General features: G+C 40.4%; 1 protein-coding gene across 1 annotated transcript in view; it reads left to right on the top strand.

Annotated features, from left to right (window-relative positions):
• The window catches only part of CTR9 (CTR9 homolog, Paf1/RNA polymerase II complex component), a 28926-nt gene extending 16101 nt beyond the window's left edge, over window positions 1–12825 (top strand). The window contains exons 13-25 of the mRNA XM_034995027.1: window positions 767–855; window positions 1343–1528; window positions 1614–1701; window positions 1860–2008; window positions 3951–4067; window positions 4243–4388; window positions 5318–5389; window positions 5866–6001; window positions 6155–6301; window positions 6897–7054; window positions 8356–8452; window positions 8891–9003; window positions 11748–12825. Of these exons, the coding sequence (XP_034850918.1) occupies window positions 767–855; window positions 1343–1528; window positions 1614–1701; window positions 1860–2008; window positions 3951–4067; window positions 4243–4388; window positions 5318–5389; window positions 5866–6001; window positions 6155–6301; window positions 6897–7054; window positions 8356–8452; window positions 8891–9003; window positions 11748–12168 (1919 nt within the window). The 3' untranslated portion in view covers window positions 12169–12825. The remainder of the gene's footprint in view (window positions 1–766; window positions 856–1342; window positions 1529–1613; window positions 1702–1859; window positions 2009–3950; window positions 4068–4242; window positions 4389–5317; window positions 5390–5865; window positions 6002–6154; window positions 6302–6896; window positions 7055–8355; window positions 8453–8890; window positions 9004–11747) is intronic.
• The last annotated feature ends 490 nt before the right edge of the window (window positions 12826–13315 follow it).

The raw sequence follows: 13315 nt of genomic DNA, 5'->3' as shown, positions 1-13315 counted from the left end.
CCCAGGCGCCCCGGAAAGCTTTTAATTAAAAATAATTTACAATACTGTACTTCCCTTAAAAGAACCTAAAGCTATGATATTTTGATTCTGGTTAAATCAGGAGCTATTAACTTGGCCTTGCTCATGCTGTTATGGATGCAAAAGTGATTTTAAAAAAAAAATAAGGTTTTAATTGAATGCCAGGCTGAACTTGAATTGGTTTGATAGGCAATAGTAAGCCATTGTTCGTTGCCTGAGGAGAGTGACATTTTCTGGAGAAAATAACTTATATTTGTGTGACACTTTCTTACTGTTCTTTAAGTGGAGTTAGAGCCCAGATTTTCTAACTAGTAATCCCTAGTAGTCTGTGCTTTCACTGTTTTGCCATATGACAAGCAGCTTTTTAAGAAAAAGTGACAGTGCTGTGCATCAGAGAGAAACTGGAAACAGAACTGCTCCAAGCTTCTTAAGTAACTTTGGTGGAGATGAGGACTTGGACCGGGGTGCTAGCCTTGGAAATAGAGTGGCAGAGATAAATTTTTTCATAGAAATGTTTTTTGGCATCATTGGATTTCAAGCAGTGAGACTTCATGGTGGCAGAGTGGTTCTTTAACTTGTTAGATTATTAATTTGTTTTTTTGCTGCTCAATATTTTTTCACTTGTGGGATTTTTCTGTTCACTGTATGAATGTAATAAAATGCAATCATTTTGAAAGTATGACTTTAAAATTATGATCTTTTATAGCTAATATTTTAAACATAAAAACTTTTAAATGTATGTTTTCAGGCTATTTGCGCCTAGGAGCTATGGCTAGAGATAAAGGAAATTTTTATGAGGCTTCAGATTGGTTTAAGGAAGCTCTTCAAATTAATCAGGTTGGTAGTATGAACTCTTAAGTTTGAAAAACAATTTTCTCACCTTTTTTTTCCCTAGTAAATCAGTTTTTCATTTTAATGTCTATCATATTTCTAGTATCTTGACATCTCCCTGTTTAATTTTTACTTGTGAAAGATACTAGAGTGTAGAAGTTATCTAAACTTTTTGATTGTGTCTCACAGAAACAGATTTTACATCATAGCCTAGTACACACACGTGTGTATACAAACTAAAATGAAAGTGTTGAAATCTTTATGTGCTGTTGCCTTGTGCTGTACACTGATGACCTTCCTATATTCCATTCTGTTGCATTTCTTATGCTGATAATTACACACTAAATTGATTTTGCAATTCATTCATCCATCTCCACTCTAAATTTGTAAATGTAGCTTGTAAACCTCTTCGGTAATCAGCTATCATGGAAAAGTGATCGATGTCTCTGAATCCAAATTACAGATTTTGATTCTTCACACATGTGTGTTTTAGGACCATCCAGATGCTTGGTCTTTGATTGGTAATCTTCATTTAGCAAAACAAGAATGGGGTCCAGGACAGAAGAAATTTGAGAGGATATTAAAGCAACCATCTACGCAGAGTGATACTTACTCTATGCTGGCCCTTGGCAACGTCTGGCTCCAGACTTTGCATCAGCCCACTCGAGATCGAGAAAAGGTAATTTCTCTTTGTCTCTTTAAAACAAAGCTGACACTTGACTCCTGCTTGAATTTTGTTTTATAACGTTTATTTCTTTTTATAGGAGAAGCGGCATCAAGATCGTGCTCTGGCCATCTATAAACAAGTACTCAGAAATGATGCAAAGAATCTGTATGCTGCTAATGGCATAGGTGATTATAAGACGTGGCGTCGAGTGCGAAACAAGTGCCTTCAAAGGAGTGTTTGTAGATCGTAATTGCTCCCCAAACGTAATAAACAGCAGGACTTTGAGTTGTTTTTCTGGCTACAATTAGAAAATTCTTAAATGTAAGCCTTTTTATGATTTTAGGAGCTGTTTTGGCCCACAAAGGGTATTTTCGTGAAGCTCGTGATGTATTTGCCCAAGTAAGAGAAGCAACAGCAGATATCAGTGATGTGTGGTTGAACCTAGCGCATATCTACGTGGAACAGAAGCAGTATATCAGTGCTGTTCAGATGGTAATAGCCTGTCTTTCAAGATATTTTTATATTGTGTTCATTGTTGAGCAAATGTTTTCTTACCCATTCTGACCCTGTCATGGAGCTGTGTGCTGTTTTTGATTTGTGTGTGTTCAGAGATTTATATAATGTTAAGGCCAGTCTTTGGTGTCCAGACAGAGATAGGAGTCCTGGTTCTACCCCTAATCACATGCCTTGGGCAGAGGACATCCTCTCTGAGCCAGTTTCCCCATTTGTAAAATGGAGATCGTGTACCTTAAATTCACAGAATCGTATGAGGATCCAGTATGAAAAGTACTGGATACCAAACTTGTCACTAACATGCCTAGTATATCGGTAAATACCCAGAAGATAGGAGGATTTAATATTTATTTCCTGTTTCTTCTTTCTCAGATTAAATGACATTTTGGAAAGAAAGAGAAAAACTCCATGGGGATTAGTTTTTCATCACTATAGAATTTTGTTAGGCTTTTCATATTTGTGGAGTGCTTGAACTTGAAGTAAAAGAGTCATATTTAGGATATAGGGGTGTCTGGTTGGCTCAATCGGTAGAGCAGTGACTCTTGATCTCAGGGTCGTGAGTTTAAAATCTTTAAATTATATATATATTTAGCATCTATAGCATATTAAAATGTAGTAAAGTTCTTAGGCTCTGTGGGAAATAGTATGGTCAGAAAAAACAAGGTTTTTTTTTTTAAGATTTTTATTCATTTGAGACAGAGATACAGAGCGAGAGAGAGAGAGAGAGCGCGAGCAGGGGGAGAGGCAGAGGGAGAGGGAGAAGAAGCAGGCTCCCTGCTGAGCCAGGAGCCCGATGTGGGACTCGATCCCAGGACCCCGGGATCACGACCTGAGCCGAAGGCGGACGCCCAACCATCTGAGCCACCCAGGCAGCCCAGAAAAAACAAGGTTCTTACCAGAGGTAGAAGACAAGCACAGTCCTGGAAGTGGTTAACCTTTTTTTCTAAGAATGGTGGGTATTGTTTTCAAATTCAGAATATTTGAAAGGCACCAGTGACAAAGACTTATAGAACCCAGATTGCATATGGTAGACTCAGAGGTGGTGTTTTTCGAGGTGGGACTTCCTGAACTGCAGAATGATATGTTGCCTTTTAAAAATGCAAATTAATTACTAGGGATATTCAAGGGGAAACTCTAGCCACCTTCCTTGAAAAAGATCATACCTATGACAATAGGTTCCATGGTCAAAAAGTGAAGTGTTCATGGCAAAATTGACACCAGGACTGCTATATATTGGTTTTACCAAGAAGTTAACCAGAACTGTGAGACTTCACATGCTCGTTGCCAGTAGGTTCCACCAATCCTAAAGAAAGGTGGTAGAGAGTATAACCGAAAGGAGCCAGGTGTGTAACTTTTAATAAGTTGTCAGCTGATTCTAAATAGTATTGCTAGAGATATGAAAAAGACCGTCCAGTCTATTTATCCTTTCAGTGTTGGTCCGAGTTTCAAATGGAAAAACTATTTTGAGTATCTAGTTGTGGGTTTTTGTTTTGTTTTTTTTTTAATCAGATTTTCATGTTGTGAAAATGTATCCTGGTGAATGTCAAAAATCATTCTCAAATTATTCTTTAAAATTAAGCACTCAAAAGGTAAAACACCTTTCACATAGCTTTAAAATCACTTGAAATCTTGGGCGCCTGGGTGGCTCAGTTGGTTAAGCGACTGCCTTCAGCTCAGGTCATGATCCCAGAGTCCTGGGATCGAGTCCCGCATCGGGCTCCCTGCTCCTTGGGAGCCTGCTTCTCCCTCTCCCACTCCCCCTGCTTGTGTTCCTGCTCTCGCTGTCTCTGTCTCTGTCAAATAAATAAATAAAAGCTTTAAAAAAATAAATAAAATAAATAAATAAAATCACTTGAAATCTTGTTATGACAACATTATTTAATCCTTATTGTATTTTAACTAATTTTTTCTTTTATTATAGTATGAAAACTGTCTCAGAAAATTCTATAAGCACCAGAACACTGAAGTTGTGCTGTATTTGGCCCGGGCCCTCTTCAAGTGTGGCAAGTTACAGGAGTGCAAGCAGACTTTGCTAAAGGTAAAAAGGAAAATTCATTATTCTCATTTAGTTCTATTCTGCATTATATTTTTTTTTAAATTCTATTTTGTGCATGTTCATATCTATCTATCTATCTATCTAACACTCTATTTGGCTAAAATCCTTTTCATGTCATTCGATTATATAAAGTATTTGTTTTGTTTCTTACTTATAGGCTAGACATGTGGCCCCCAGTGATACAGTACTTATGTTTAATGTGGCCTTGGTCCTGCAAAGATTAGCTACCTCTGTTCTGAAAGATGAAAAGAGTAATCTGAAGGAAGTACTGAATGCTGTGAAAGAACTGGAGCTTGCGCATAGGTAAAGATTTTGTAGAAACAACTTTTGAAATGTTTTGTTTCCTTAAATCCATTTGTCTCAAAAGGTGCTGAAAACCACTTCCCTCAAGAGAATCATTTTTTATTAGAAGCATTCCAGTGATTTTTAAGCCAAAGCAGACAGCTGCCACCAGGTGGCGCCAAACTGTGGCCAGGTTCCTGCCAAATTTGTATCATGTAGCGTCCCCTAGAACTGGCTGGCTAGCTTTGCAAGTTTGCCCCAGATTTTCATTAATCTAACAATAAAATGACCCAGCATTTTTACACACTTGAAATTTTTAGGCTTCACTTATATTGGTTTTATTACTTATACTGGTGTGTCTTTCATGGGATACTAATTTTCATAGGGCTAAGATTATTAAAGCCTGTCCTCATAAATATTGAATAGGTTTATTGCACTTAGCTCAAAGTTTATGTACCTTCATAGGATTTATTTGGTAATTCAGTTTGTGGTGAAATCAAAGCCTGACATCTCTTCAGGTTTTGTCCAGCCTTATTTAAATTCTTATATAAGCATTCCTTGCCTTTCCTGGTACATTAGTTGTGTTTTCATGGCCTACACCTCCTAAACTCCATGCTGACATATTTAGTAAATACCGTGGTTAGTAAATACTTGTTGCTTGAGCTGATTTTTGGTTATTTATGAATTTACTGATAATATTAAATATGACTACTTAACTTCATGGACTTGTTTTTTATTAAACATATTGAGTGTTATAATGATGAGTCTTTTTTTAAGTGCGTTTCATATATAATTATATTGAGATGATAGCCTTTCATGTATCAAACAGGTTCATGTAAGTCAGTAAACCTATTCTCAGACTGTTTTTGTAAAGTGGATTAAAAATGTTAAAGAGCCTGTTTCATTAGAATTTTTTTAAGTGAAGTATTTTATTTTCTCATTCCATTTAGATACTTCAGTTACTTGAGTAAAGTGGGAGACAAAATGAGATTCGATTTGGCCCTTGCTGCTACAGAAGCCAGGTAATGTTACTACTTCTGGAAGGTGACTTTGGGTGAGGCAGTGATGTCAGTGTGCATCGGGTAGCCTTCCAGGGGTCAGTCTTTCCCACTCCTCTGTGGGGCTCCCCAGCCTGGGTCAAGCTTTTTTCTAAGGGTCCTTTCAGGGAATATGACAAAGTCAATTTAGTACAAGTATTTAAGTTGTGTGGAGAAAATACTTTTCTATCTATCCTGACTCTTTTGAGTCACATGTGAAGAGAATGTTGAAAATCTTTATATTTATGCTTGGAGAGGACGCTTATAATTTGGAAAGTTACTGTAATTGACAGTCTTGACTTTGAGAAACTTAAGTTAATTTTGCTAATTAAAATATCCCTTAGATATCAGCGAATGATCCTGCTTCAGACTTTTTAGTTTGTGTAAGGAAAACAGATACTCTGAGTTTTTGAACAAAATACTAATTGCATTCATGTCTCTCTGAATCTGAAATGTTGTAGGCAATGCTCTGACTTACTGAGCCAGGCCCAGTACCACGTGGCCCGGGCACGTAAACAAGATGAAGAAGAAAGGGAGTTACGGGCCAAACAAGAGCAAGAAAAGGAACTGTTAAGGCAGAAACTTCTTAAAGAACAGGTACTTATTGTGTTTGCAGTTATACTAGAACTAAAGAATTGTGTGCATACATACACTTTGTATGTTAAAAAAGAAGTCCTTCTGATGGTCGTCATGATATTTTTTCAACATAACATTTTGATGCAGTGTTTTCCTACTCTTTTTCCCTCCTAGGAAGAGAAACGTCTCAGAGAAAAGGAAGAGCAAAAGAAACTTTTGGAACAGCGGGCCCAGTATGTAGAGAAGACCAAAAATATTCTTATGTTTACTGGAGAGACCGAAGCAACAAAAGAAAAGAAGAGAGGTGGTGGTGGTGGACGGGTAAGGTGGGACCCCTGCTAATACTGGTGGCCGCAGTCCCTGTCGTTTGACTCCCAGAAGCGAGTATCATTGGTTGTATTTACTCAGTGCTTAGTTCTTAAGTTTGACTTCCTCCTTTGCTAAGAGACAGTCTTCCAACCCAGTGCTTTCAGTAGTATCCTTAGAAATTCATTCCAAGGGGGCGCCTGGGTGGCTCAGTTGGTTAAGCGACTGCCTTCGGCTCAGGTCATGATCCTGGAGTCCCGGGATCGTGTCCCACATCGGGCTCCCTGCTCAGCGGGGATTCTGCTTCACCCTCTGACTGTCTCCCCTCTCATGCTCTCTCAAATAAATAAATAAAATCTTTAAAAAAAAAAAAAATTCATTCCAGGGTTAGTCCAGTAACGCTGTACCTTGTAGTGGCCTGAGTAGTTTATGATTTTTGATATCTGAGCAATTTACCCTAATTAGAAGTCTTTAACATTGGGCTTCATCAAATACAAGTTCCTTGCAACTTGGTAAAACAAAAGATCCTTTGTTTGTTAAATGACTGATAGGATGTGGCCTTATTCCACCAGCCAGGAGAGAACTGATTGTAGTCTTGTTTGGATTTCAGCGTTCTAAAAAGGGAGGAGAGTTTGATGAATTTGTCAATGATGATACCGACGATGACCTGCCTATATCCAAAAAGAAGAAGAGAAGAAAGGGCAGTGGTAGTGAACAAGAAGGCGAAGAAGAGGAGGGTGGTGAGAGAAAGAAGAAAAAGAGGAGAAGGTATTACCAGTGTGTTGTGAATAGCCTCATGAAGGTGACAGACAACCTCTCACCTGAATCTTTCTTGTGTTAGAATTCATGAAACCTGGTGATCATTTGATCTTTGCAGACAGTGAAGCCTTTTGTTCCCCCACTTCCTACTTTAATCATAATAATCCTAAGAAAGACCCCTCCACACCAAATCCCCCGAGTACTTGGAGTCGCCACACATCTCCACAGCTCCCTGTGAGAGCTGCAAGTTAGTCATCATTGCCTTTCTGATGTCTTCAAAATTGTAATATTTATTTATGGGAAGATGTATGCAGTTTAGAATGAGAAAACCGGGTATGTCCACACTAAGTGTCCACGTGCAACCTTAGGAAAGTCAGTGAGCCTCAGTTTCCGTTATGTAAAATGGTAATAATGATGCCTACCTCAAGTTTTGCTAGATGTATAAAATGTGAATTAATGTAAAAGAAGGGCCTTTGAATCTTCTAGTGCCATTTGCTGTTAAGATAAGTGGTATCCTGCCCGTCCCTCACCTGGAGGTGCCCCTGAGCTGTCCTGTTCCTCTCTCGTGGTGCTCCCCTGTCCAGGAACCTCTAGTTGGCTATCTTAGCGAGACCTGTTCTTCCCAGCCCTTTGCTGCCTCTACTTAGCAAAGAACCCAGTGAATTCATTCAGACACAGACCTGTAGAATGGAAGCTATGATAGGACCTCAGTAGGCCCGGAATGAGTAGCTGGGAAGGAAGGAAGAGGAGAGGAAGGATGTAAGGTCTGGAGTCTGGGTCTTTTGTCCCATCCTCTATCCCTCCACCAAGTGCAAGATTCAAGCTTACCTTAGATTAATAAGAGGACTTAACAGAGACGTAATTATTTGGTAGACATCACATAAATCCATGGTGTTTGCGGACTCCTGAGCTGTGTGCAGCAATTATAAATGATGGCCTTTGCCCTTGAGGAGGGACAGTATGGTTGAGAGCACATGTAGAGAATAGTATTCAGAATGAAAATGTGTTGATTGGGGTGCCTGGGTGGCTCAGTTGTCAAGCATCTGCCTTCGTCTCAGGTCATGATCCCAGGGTCCTGGGATTGAGCCCCGCGTCAGGCTCCCGGCTTGGTGGGAAGCCTGCTTCTCCCTCTCCCACTCCCCCTGCTTGTGTTCCCTCTCTTGCTGTGTCTCTCTCTGTTAAATAAATAAGTAAAATCTTAAAAAAAAAAAAAAAGAAAGAAAAGAAAATGTGTCAATGACAAAGTAGTCTTAGACTTTGTAAGTATGAGTGATTCTTGACAGACTTTCTTTTGATGTCCGCTATGTAAGACCTCCAAAGGGAGAAGAAGGATCTGACGATGACGAAACCGAAAATGGCCCCAAACCGAAAAAGCGCCGTCCTCCAAGAGCCGAGAAGAAGAAGGCTGTAAGTTTATAATACTGTGGTTTTCATCCCCGTTGTTGGCAGGAAGGATTGCACTACACCAGAATACATTCATTTGTTTTTTTTTTTTTTTAAATTTGACAGAGACACAGCGAGAGAGGGAACACAAGCAGGGGGAGTGGGAGAGGGAGAAGCAGGCTTCCCGCAGAGCAGGGAGCCCGATGCGGGGCTCGATCCCAGGACCCTGGGATCATGACCTGAGCCAAAGGCAGACACTTAATGACTGAACCACTCAGGCGCCCCCACCAGAATACATGCTTTCCCTGCAGTTTCTTCAAGCACAAATGCTTCTTTTTGAAATGTATTAGGCTGCTGTTTGATTGTTATCATTACACTTCAAACTTAGTTTAATAAGACGTCCTAATGTAATGTAACCTCAGAGTCTTGAATAATCTGTTTTGTTTGGTCTTCTTTCTTTAGCCTAAGCCAGAACGTCTGCCTCCTTCAATGAAGGGCAAAATAAAATCGAAAGCCATAATATCGTCAAGTGATGATTCTTCAGACGAAGATAAACTTAAAATTGCTGATGAAGGGTAGGAATTGTTCCCTTAGGGTATTCTTCTATTGAAAGATAAAAGTGGTCACTGTGCCAGATGTCTTCCCTCCAGTTTCTTAGAATGTCAAAGCTGTCAGAAACCTCAACACACATCTTATTCTAACCCTGTCATTTTGTCCTGTCACACGTTTGTTCCTCAGAGAAGAAAACCTATTTTGAAATCTTATTTCTCCATGGATATTAGCTGAAATTTGCTGGATGGCATCCTTCTATTTTTTTCAATAGTGAAATTTTCTTTTATTTTACTATATTTTATTATTACTGTTTTTTGCTATTTTATTTCATTTTTTTATTTTTTATTTAAATTTTAGGGAGTTAACATCCAATGAAATATTATTTTCTGGAGTAGAAGTCAGTGGTTCATGACTTATATACAACACTCAGTGCTTATCACAAGTGCCCTCTTTAGTGCCCATCACCCATCTAGCTCATCCCCCACCCACCTCCCTCCATCAACCCTCAGTTTGTTCTCCGTTATTAAGAGTCTCTTATGGCTTCTCTTTCTCCCTTTTTTTCTTTTCCCCCTTCCCATATGTTCATCTGTTTTCTTTCTTAAATGCCACATGTGAGTGAGATCGTATGGTATTTGTTTTTCTCTGACTGACTTATTTCACTTAGCTTAATATGCTCTAGCTCTGGATGGCATCCTTCTAAATGGAATGTATCACTTTGCTACACTACCAGACCGGCTAAAACTGTTAGAGTAGCCTGATCCTGCTCACGTGGGGATGGGACTTTCTTGACCATTTCCTCCATTGTGGGGCAGTGGTGACTCAGCTCTGCCTGCTCCGTGAAGGGCTTTCCTAGACGACTTGTCCAGTACTCTCCTTTAGCTCATGGCACACCTGGAAAAGTAGTCTTTGATTTTACTTGTCCTAAACTTGTCCCTCAAGCTGGAGGTTCCCCCCAACTTGGATTCACAGAGTGGGACTCTGAATGCTGTACCACACTGTGTATTTCTTCTGATGGCCGTCATTTCATTCATTCATTCCACAGTCACTTGAACATCCCCTGAGAATTCTCTGAGACAGTGTGCTGAGTGCCAGGGATACAGAGGAAAGAGTCAGACTCTGCCCTCAAGGAGTTTATGCTTTAGAGGCAGTGGAGAATAACAGATAAACCAAAAACCGAATTATCGTGAAATAAGTGTTATCACATAGTTTCCTTTATTGCTCTCTGGGGACTATACCTAATTTGGAGTTGAGGGGAGGGTTGTAGGAGACAGGCTTCGTAAAAGGAAGGCTGTTTGAGTTGAGTCTTGGTTAGCATGTCGAGGGAGCTAAGGGTGCTGGCGGGGGTGCTGGCCTCATAGGTAGCGAGCTTTAGGGAACCATCTGTAAAGACTTGGCAGTTCCGCGTTTCTCTGAAGGCACTGGCTAACATACATTGGGGTTGATTTGCCCTTTGCCCACGGTGTTACCCTGGCCAGTGGTGAGAGGCATGCACGAGCAGAGCAATGAGATGTCTGGTTTTAGAATGAGCATTGTTAAAATGTGTAGGCAGAAGGGTCCATGTGACAGGCTGAGCTACTGCTAAACTATATCTGAGGTCAAGACCATGTTGATTTGAGCCACTTGTATCAGTTAAACTTGGTCCTGACCATCACGAAGTGTTTGCTTATTTGGCCAGGTAGAATGGTGGGAATTAGATCCCAGGAGGCCCACTGGCCTTTAGCATATACACAGAGTGAATATACAGTGTCCACTTCTTAGTCACTCTTCATGTCCACCCAGGGTGACCTGAGTTACATATTGTATGTCTAGATTTCTTCTTTCAGATTTAAGCACAAAGAGCCTTTCTTTAGTCATGCAGAGATGGTTTCATATCCGAACAGAGGGATATATTTCATCGTCTTCTCTCTTCTTAGACTGAACCCTGTGGGATTTAATATTCCTTTCCTGGAATCTTTGTCCTGGAGACCAAAACTGAGGAATATGCCGCAGGAGCAGTATGTCCTCCTGTCCAAAGCTCTGGGCTGTGAGCCACTGTCACAGCAGTTACGGGAATGGTCTTTCCCCCAGAGGCTCCAGGAAGCCAAGATTTCCTGGGTGCCACCAGCTGGGCGCCACCAGCATTCCAAGCATAGGTGCAAGTCCCCTTCCCTTTAACCCATCAACTGATAAGAAGAGGGGACCTCAGAGCAGAAGTAAGCAAGCTATAAAAGCCTTTTAGCCCCAGCTTCTTCTCTTAAGTAAGTCTTGTGTTGGTGGAGGGCCCTAGTGCAGGTCGTGGTTAGAAACAGTGCCTTTGCTCTTCAGGTGTATGATAGGATGGGGACAAGTCCCACTCATCCAGCCTTGGGAGAGGGTTAATTCCTCAGAGTCTACAGCCAAGCAAGATCCTGGGTTTCACCTCTGCTGCTATGAATTTGTTTATAGAAATAAATTATCCCTTCCTTTTCATAATTTTATGTATGAAATTGAGAAGTGCTTCATTCTGATGAAAGGTGCCTGATATAAGCCAATGAGAGTCCTCGTTTATTGTTTAAATGTTGTGTTATAATCAAAGTGCCGTGTTCTTTTTTCCTTATAATCCTTTTTTTTTTACTGTGAAATATATCAAATTTACAAAACAGGACACGGCACAAGTACCACAAAATGAACACCTGTGTCAACACCATCCAGGTCAAGAAATAGAACAGTAAATGCCCTGATGTTTTGAAAGCACTCTGTGCTCGTTGAGCTCCCCTTGGTCTGTCTAACCCGCCCTTGTCTTTACCAGGCATCACCGAACCAGCAACAGCGACTCGGATGAGGGCGAGCGGCGGAAGAAGCGGGCCTCCTCAGAGAGCGATTCTGATGAGAACCAGAACAAGTCTGGCAGCGAGGCCGGGAGCCCCCGGAGGCCCCGCAGACAGCAGTCAGATGAGGATTCAGACAGTGACCAGCCAGCCAGAAAGAGAAGGCCCTCGGGTTCTGACCAGTCTGACAATGAGTCTGTGCAGTCCGGGAGGAGCCGCTCTGGAGGCTCAGACATGGACTCCCGCCCCGCTTCTCCGAGCGCCGAGTCCGATCACGATTCCGAGAGAGGCTCAGATAATGAGGGCTCTGGCCACGGCTCTGGAAATGAATCCGAACCAGAGGGATCCAACAACGAGGCCTCGGATCGGGGCTCAGAACATGGGTCAGATGATAGCGACTAGGTTTTATGTCATAAATAAGCTTCATCTCTGGAGGAAACTTTTTTAATATATGAAAGCTGTGATAAAAACGTTTCAGATGTTTAGTCAGACAATTGTGAAATTTTTCCTAAGGCAGTTTTTTTTTTCTACCCATTTGTATATTACTAAGCCCCAAGAGATATTTCCTGTGCTAGAGTCCAATATTTGAGTCTCTTGAGCAAATGAAGAATGTGACTATTCTTCATTATGGTACAATTCCACTTGTCATATGTGAAAACAGCAGTAAAAATAAACCCAGATGCTAAATCATTCCTACAGAGGTTTGACTGAAACTGGCAGACATCTCATCATCTTGTATATTAAGCAGCATACTGTTCTGGTTTTTATTGCAATCTTTTACTGAGTGGTGCAGGAAACTTGGTATTAATGTCTTTGTTCCATTTTAAGTTGAGATTGAGAATATTTTTATTTTCTGGACAAAGAGAGATCTGCTGTATAATTGCACCAACGTACAAGTAAAAGGAAGGTTTTCTTCAATATAGTGTAATACTGCAGCCATGTAGATAAGATCACAGATATATAATTTGTTAGGTTGAATAAGATGTGGAAAAATGCTTTTCTGTTAGTAGAATGCAAAGACCTACATAAGCCACACAATAAAATTCTTCTACCAACTTTTATGGGTAACATCGTGTCATTTGTATTTGCTCAGTACATTTGTATATGAAAATTGAGCATAAACCAACTATGCAAGTATTTGGAAGAACCTGAACTAAGCTGAAGGGTGTTTACTCAAAACTTATCATTTTTTTAAAGATTTTATTTTTAAGTAACCTCTAAACCCAACATGGGCTCATACTTACAAACCAGAGATCAAGAGTCTCGTGCTCCACCAACCCAAGCCAGCCAGGCGCCCTAAAACTTGTATAATAACTTTATAGATCTGTGGGGTTTTTTTAAGATACATGCTAGTACTAATTTCAGTAATACTAGTTTGTTTTCAGTAATCCAGTGATTAATTTATGAATAACATTTTTATGTTGCACTGTACAGTTCGTAAGAAAGCTGTAATTAGGGGCACCTGGGTGACTCAGTTGGTTAAGTGTCTGACTCTTGATTTCAGCTCAGGTCATGATCTCAGGGTCGTGAGATCAAGTGCCATGTCGGG

This window comes from Mirounga leonina, unplaced genomic scaffold (genome assembly GCF_011800145.1).
Source record: "Mirounga leonina isolate KUSES-001 unplaced genomic scaffold, KU_Mleo_1.0 Mir_92, whole genome shotgun sequence".
NCBI lineage: Eukaryota > Metazoa > Chordata > Mammalia > Carnivora > Phocidae > Mirounga > Mirounga leonina.
Note: the sequence above shows the minus strand (reverse complement) of the source record. Positions and strands in the feature narration are given on the sequence as shown.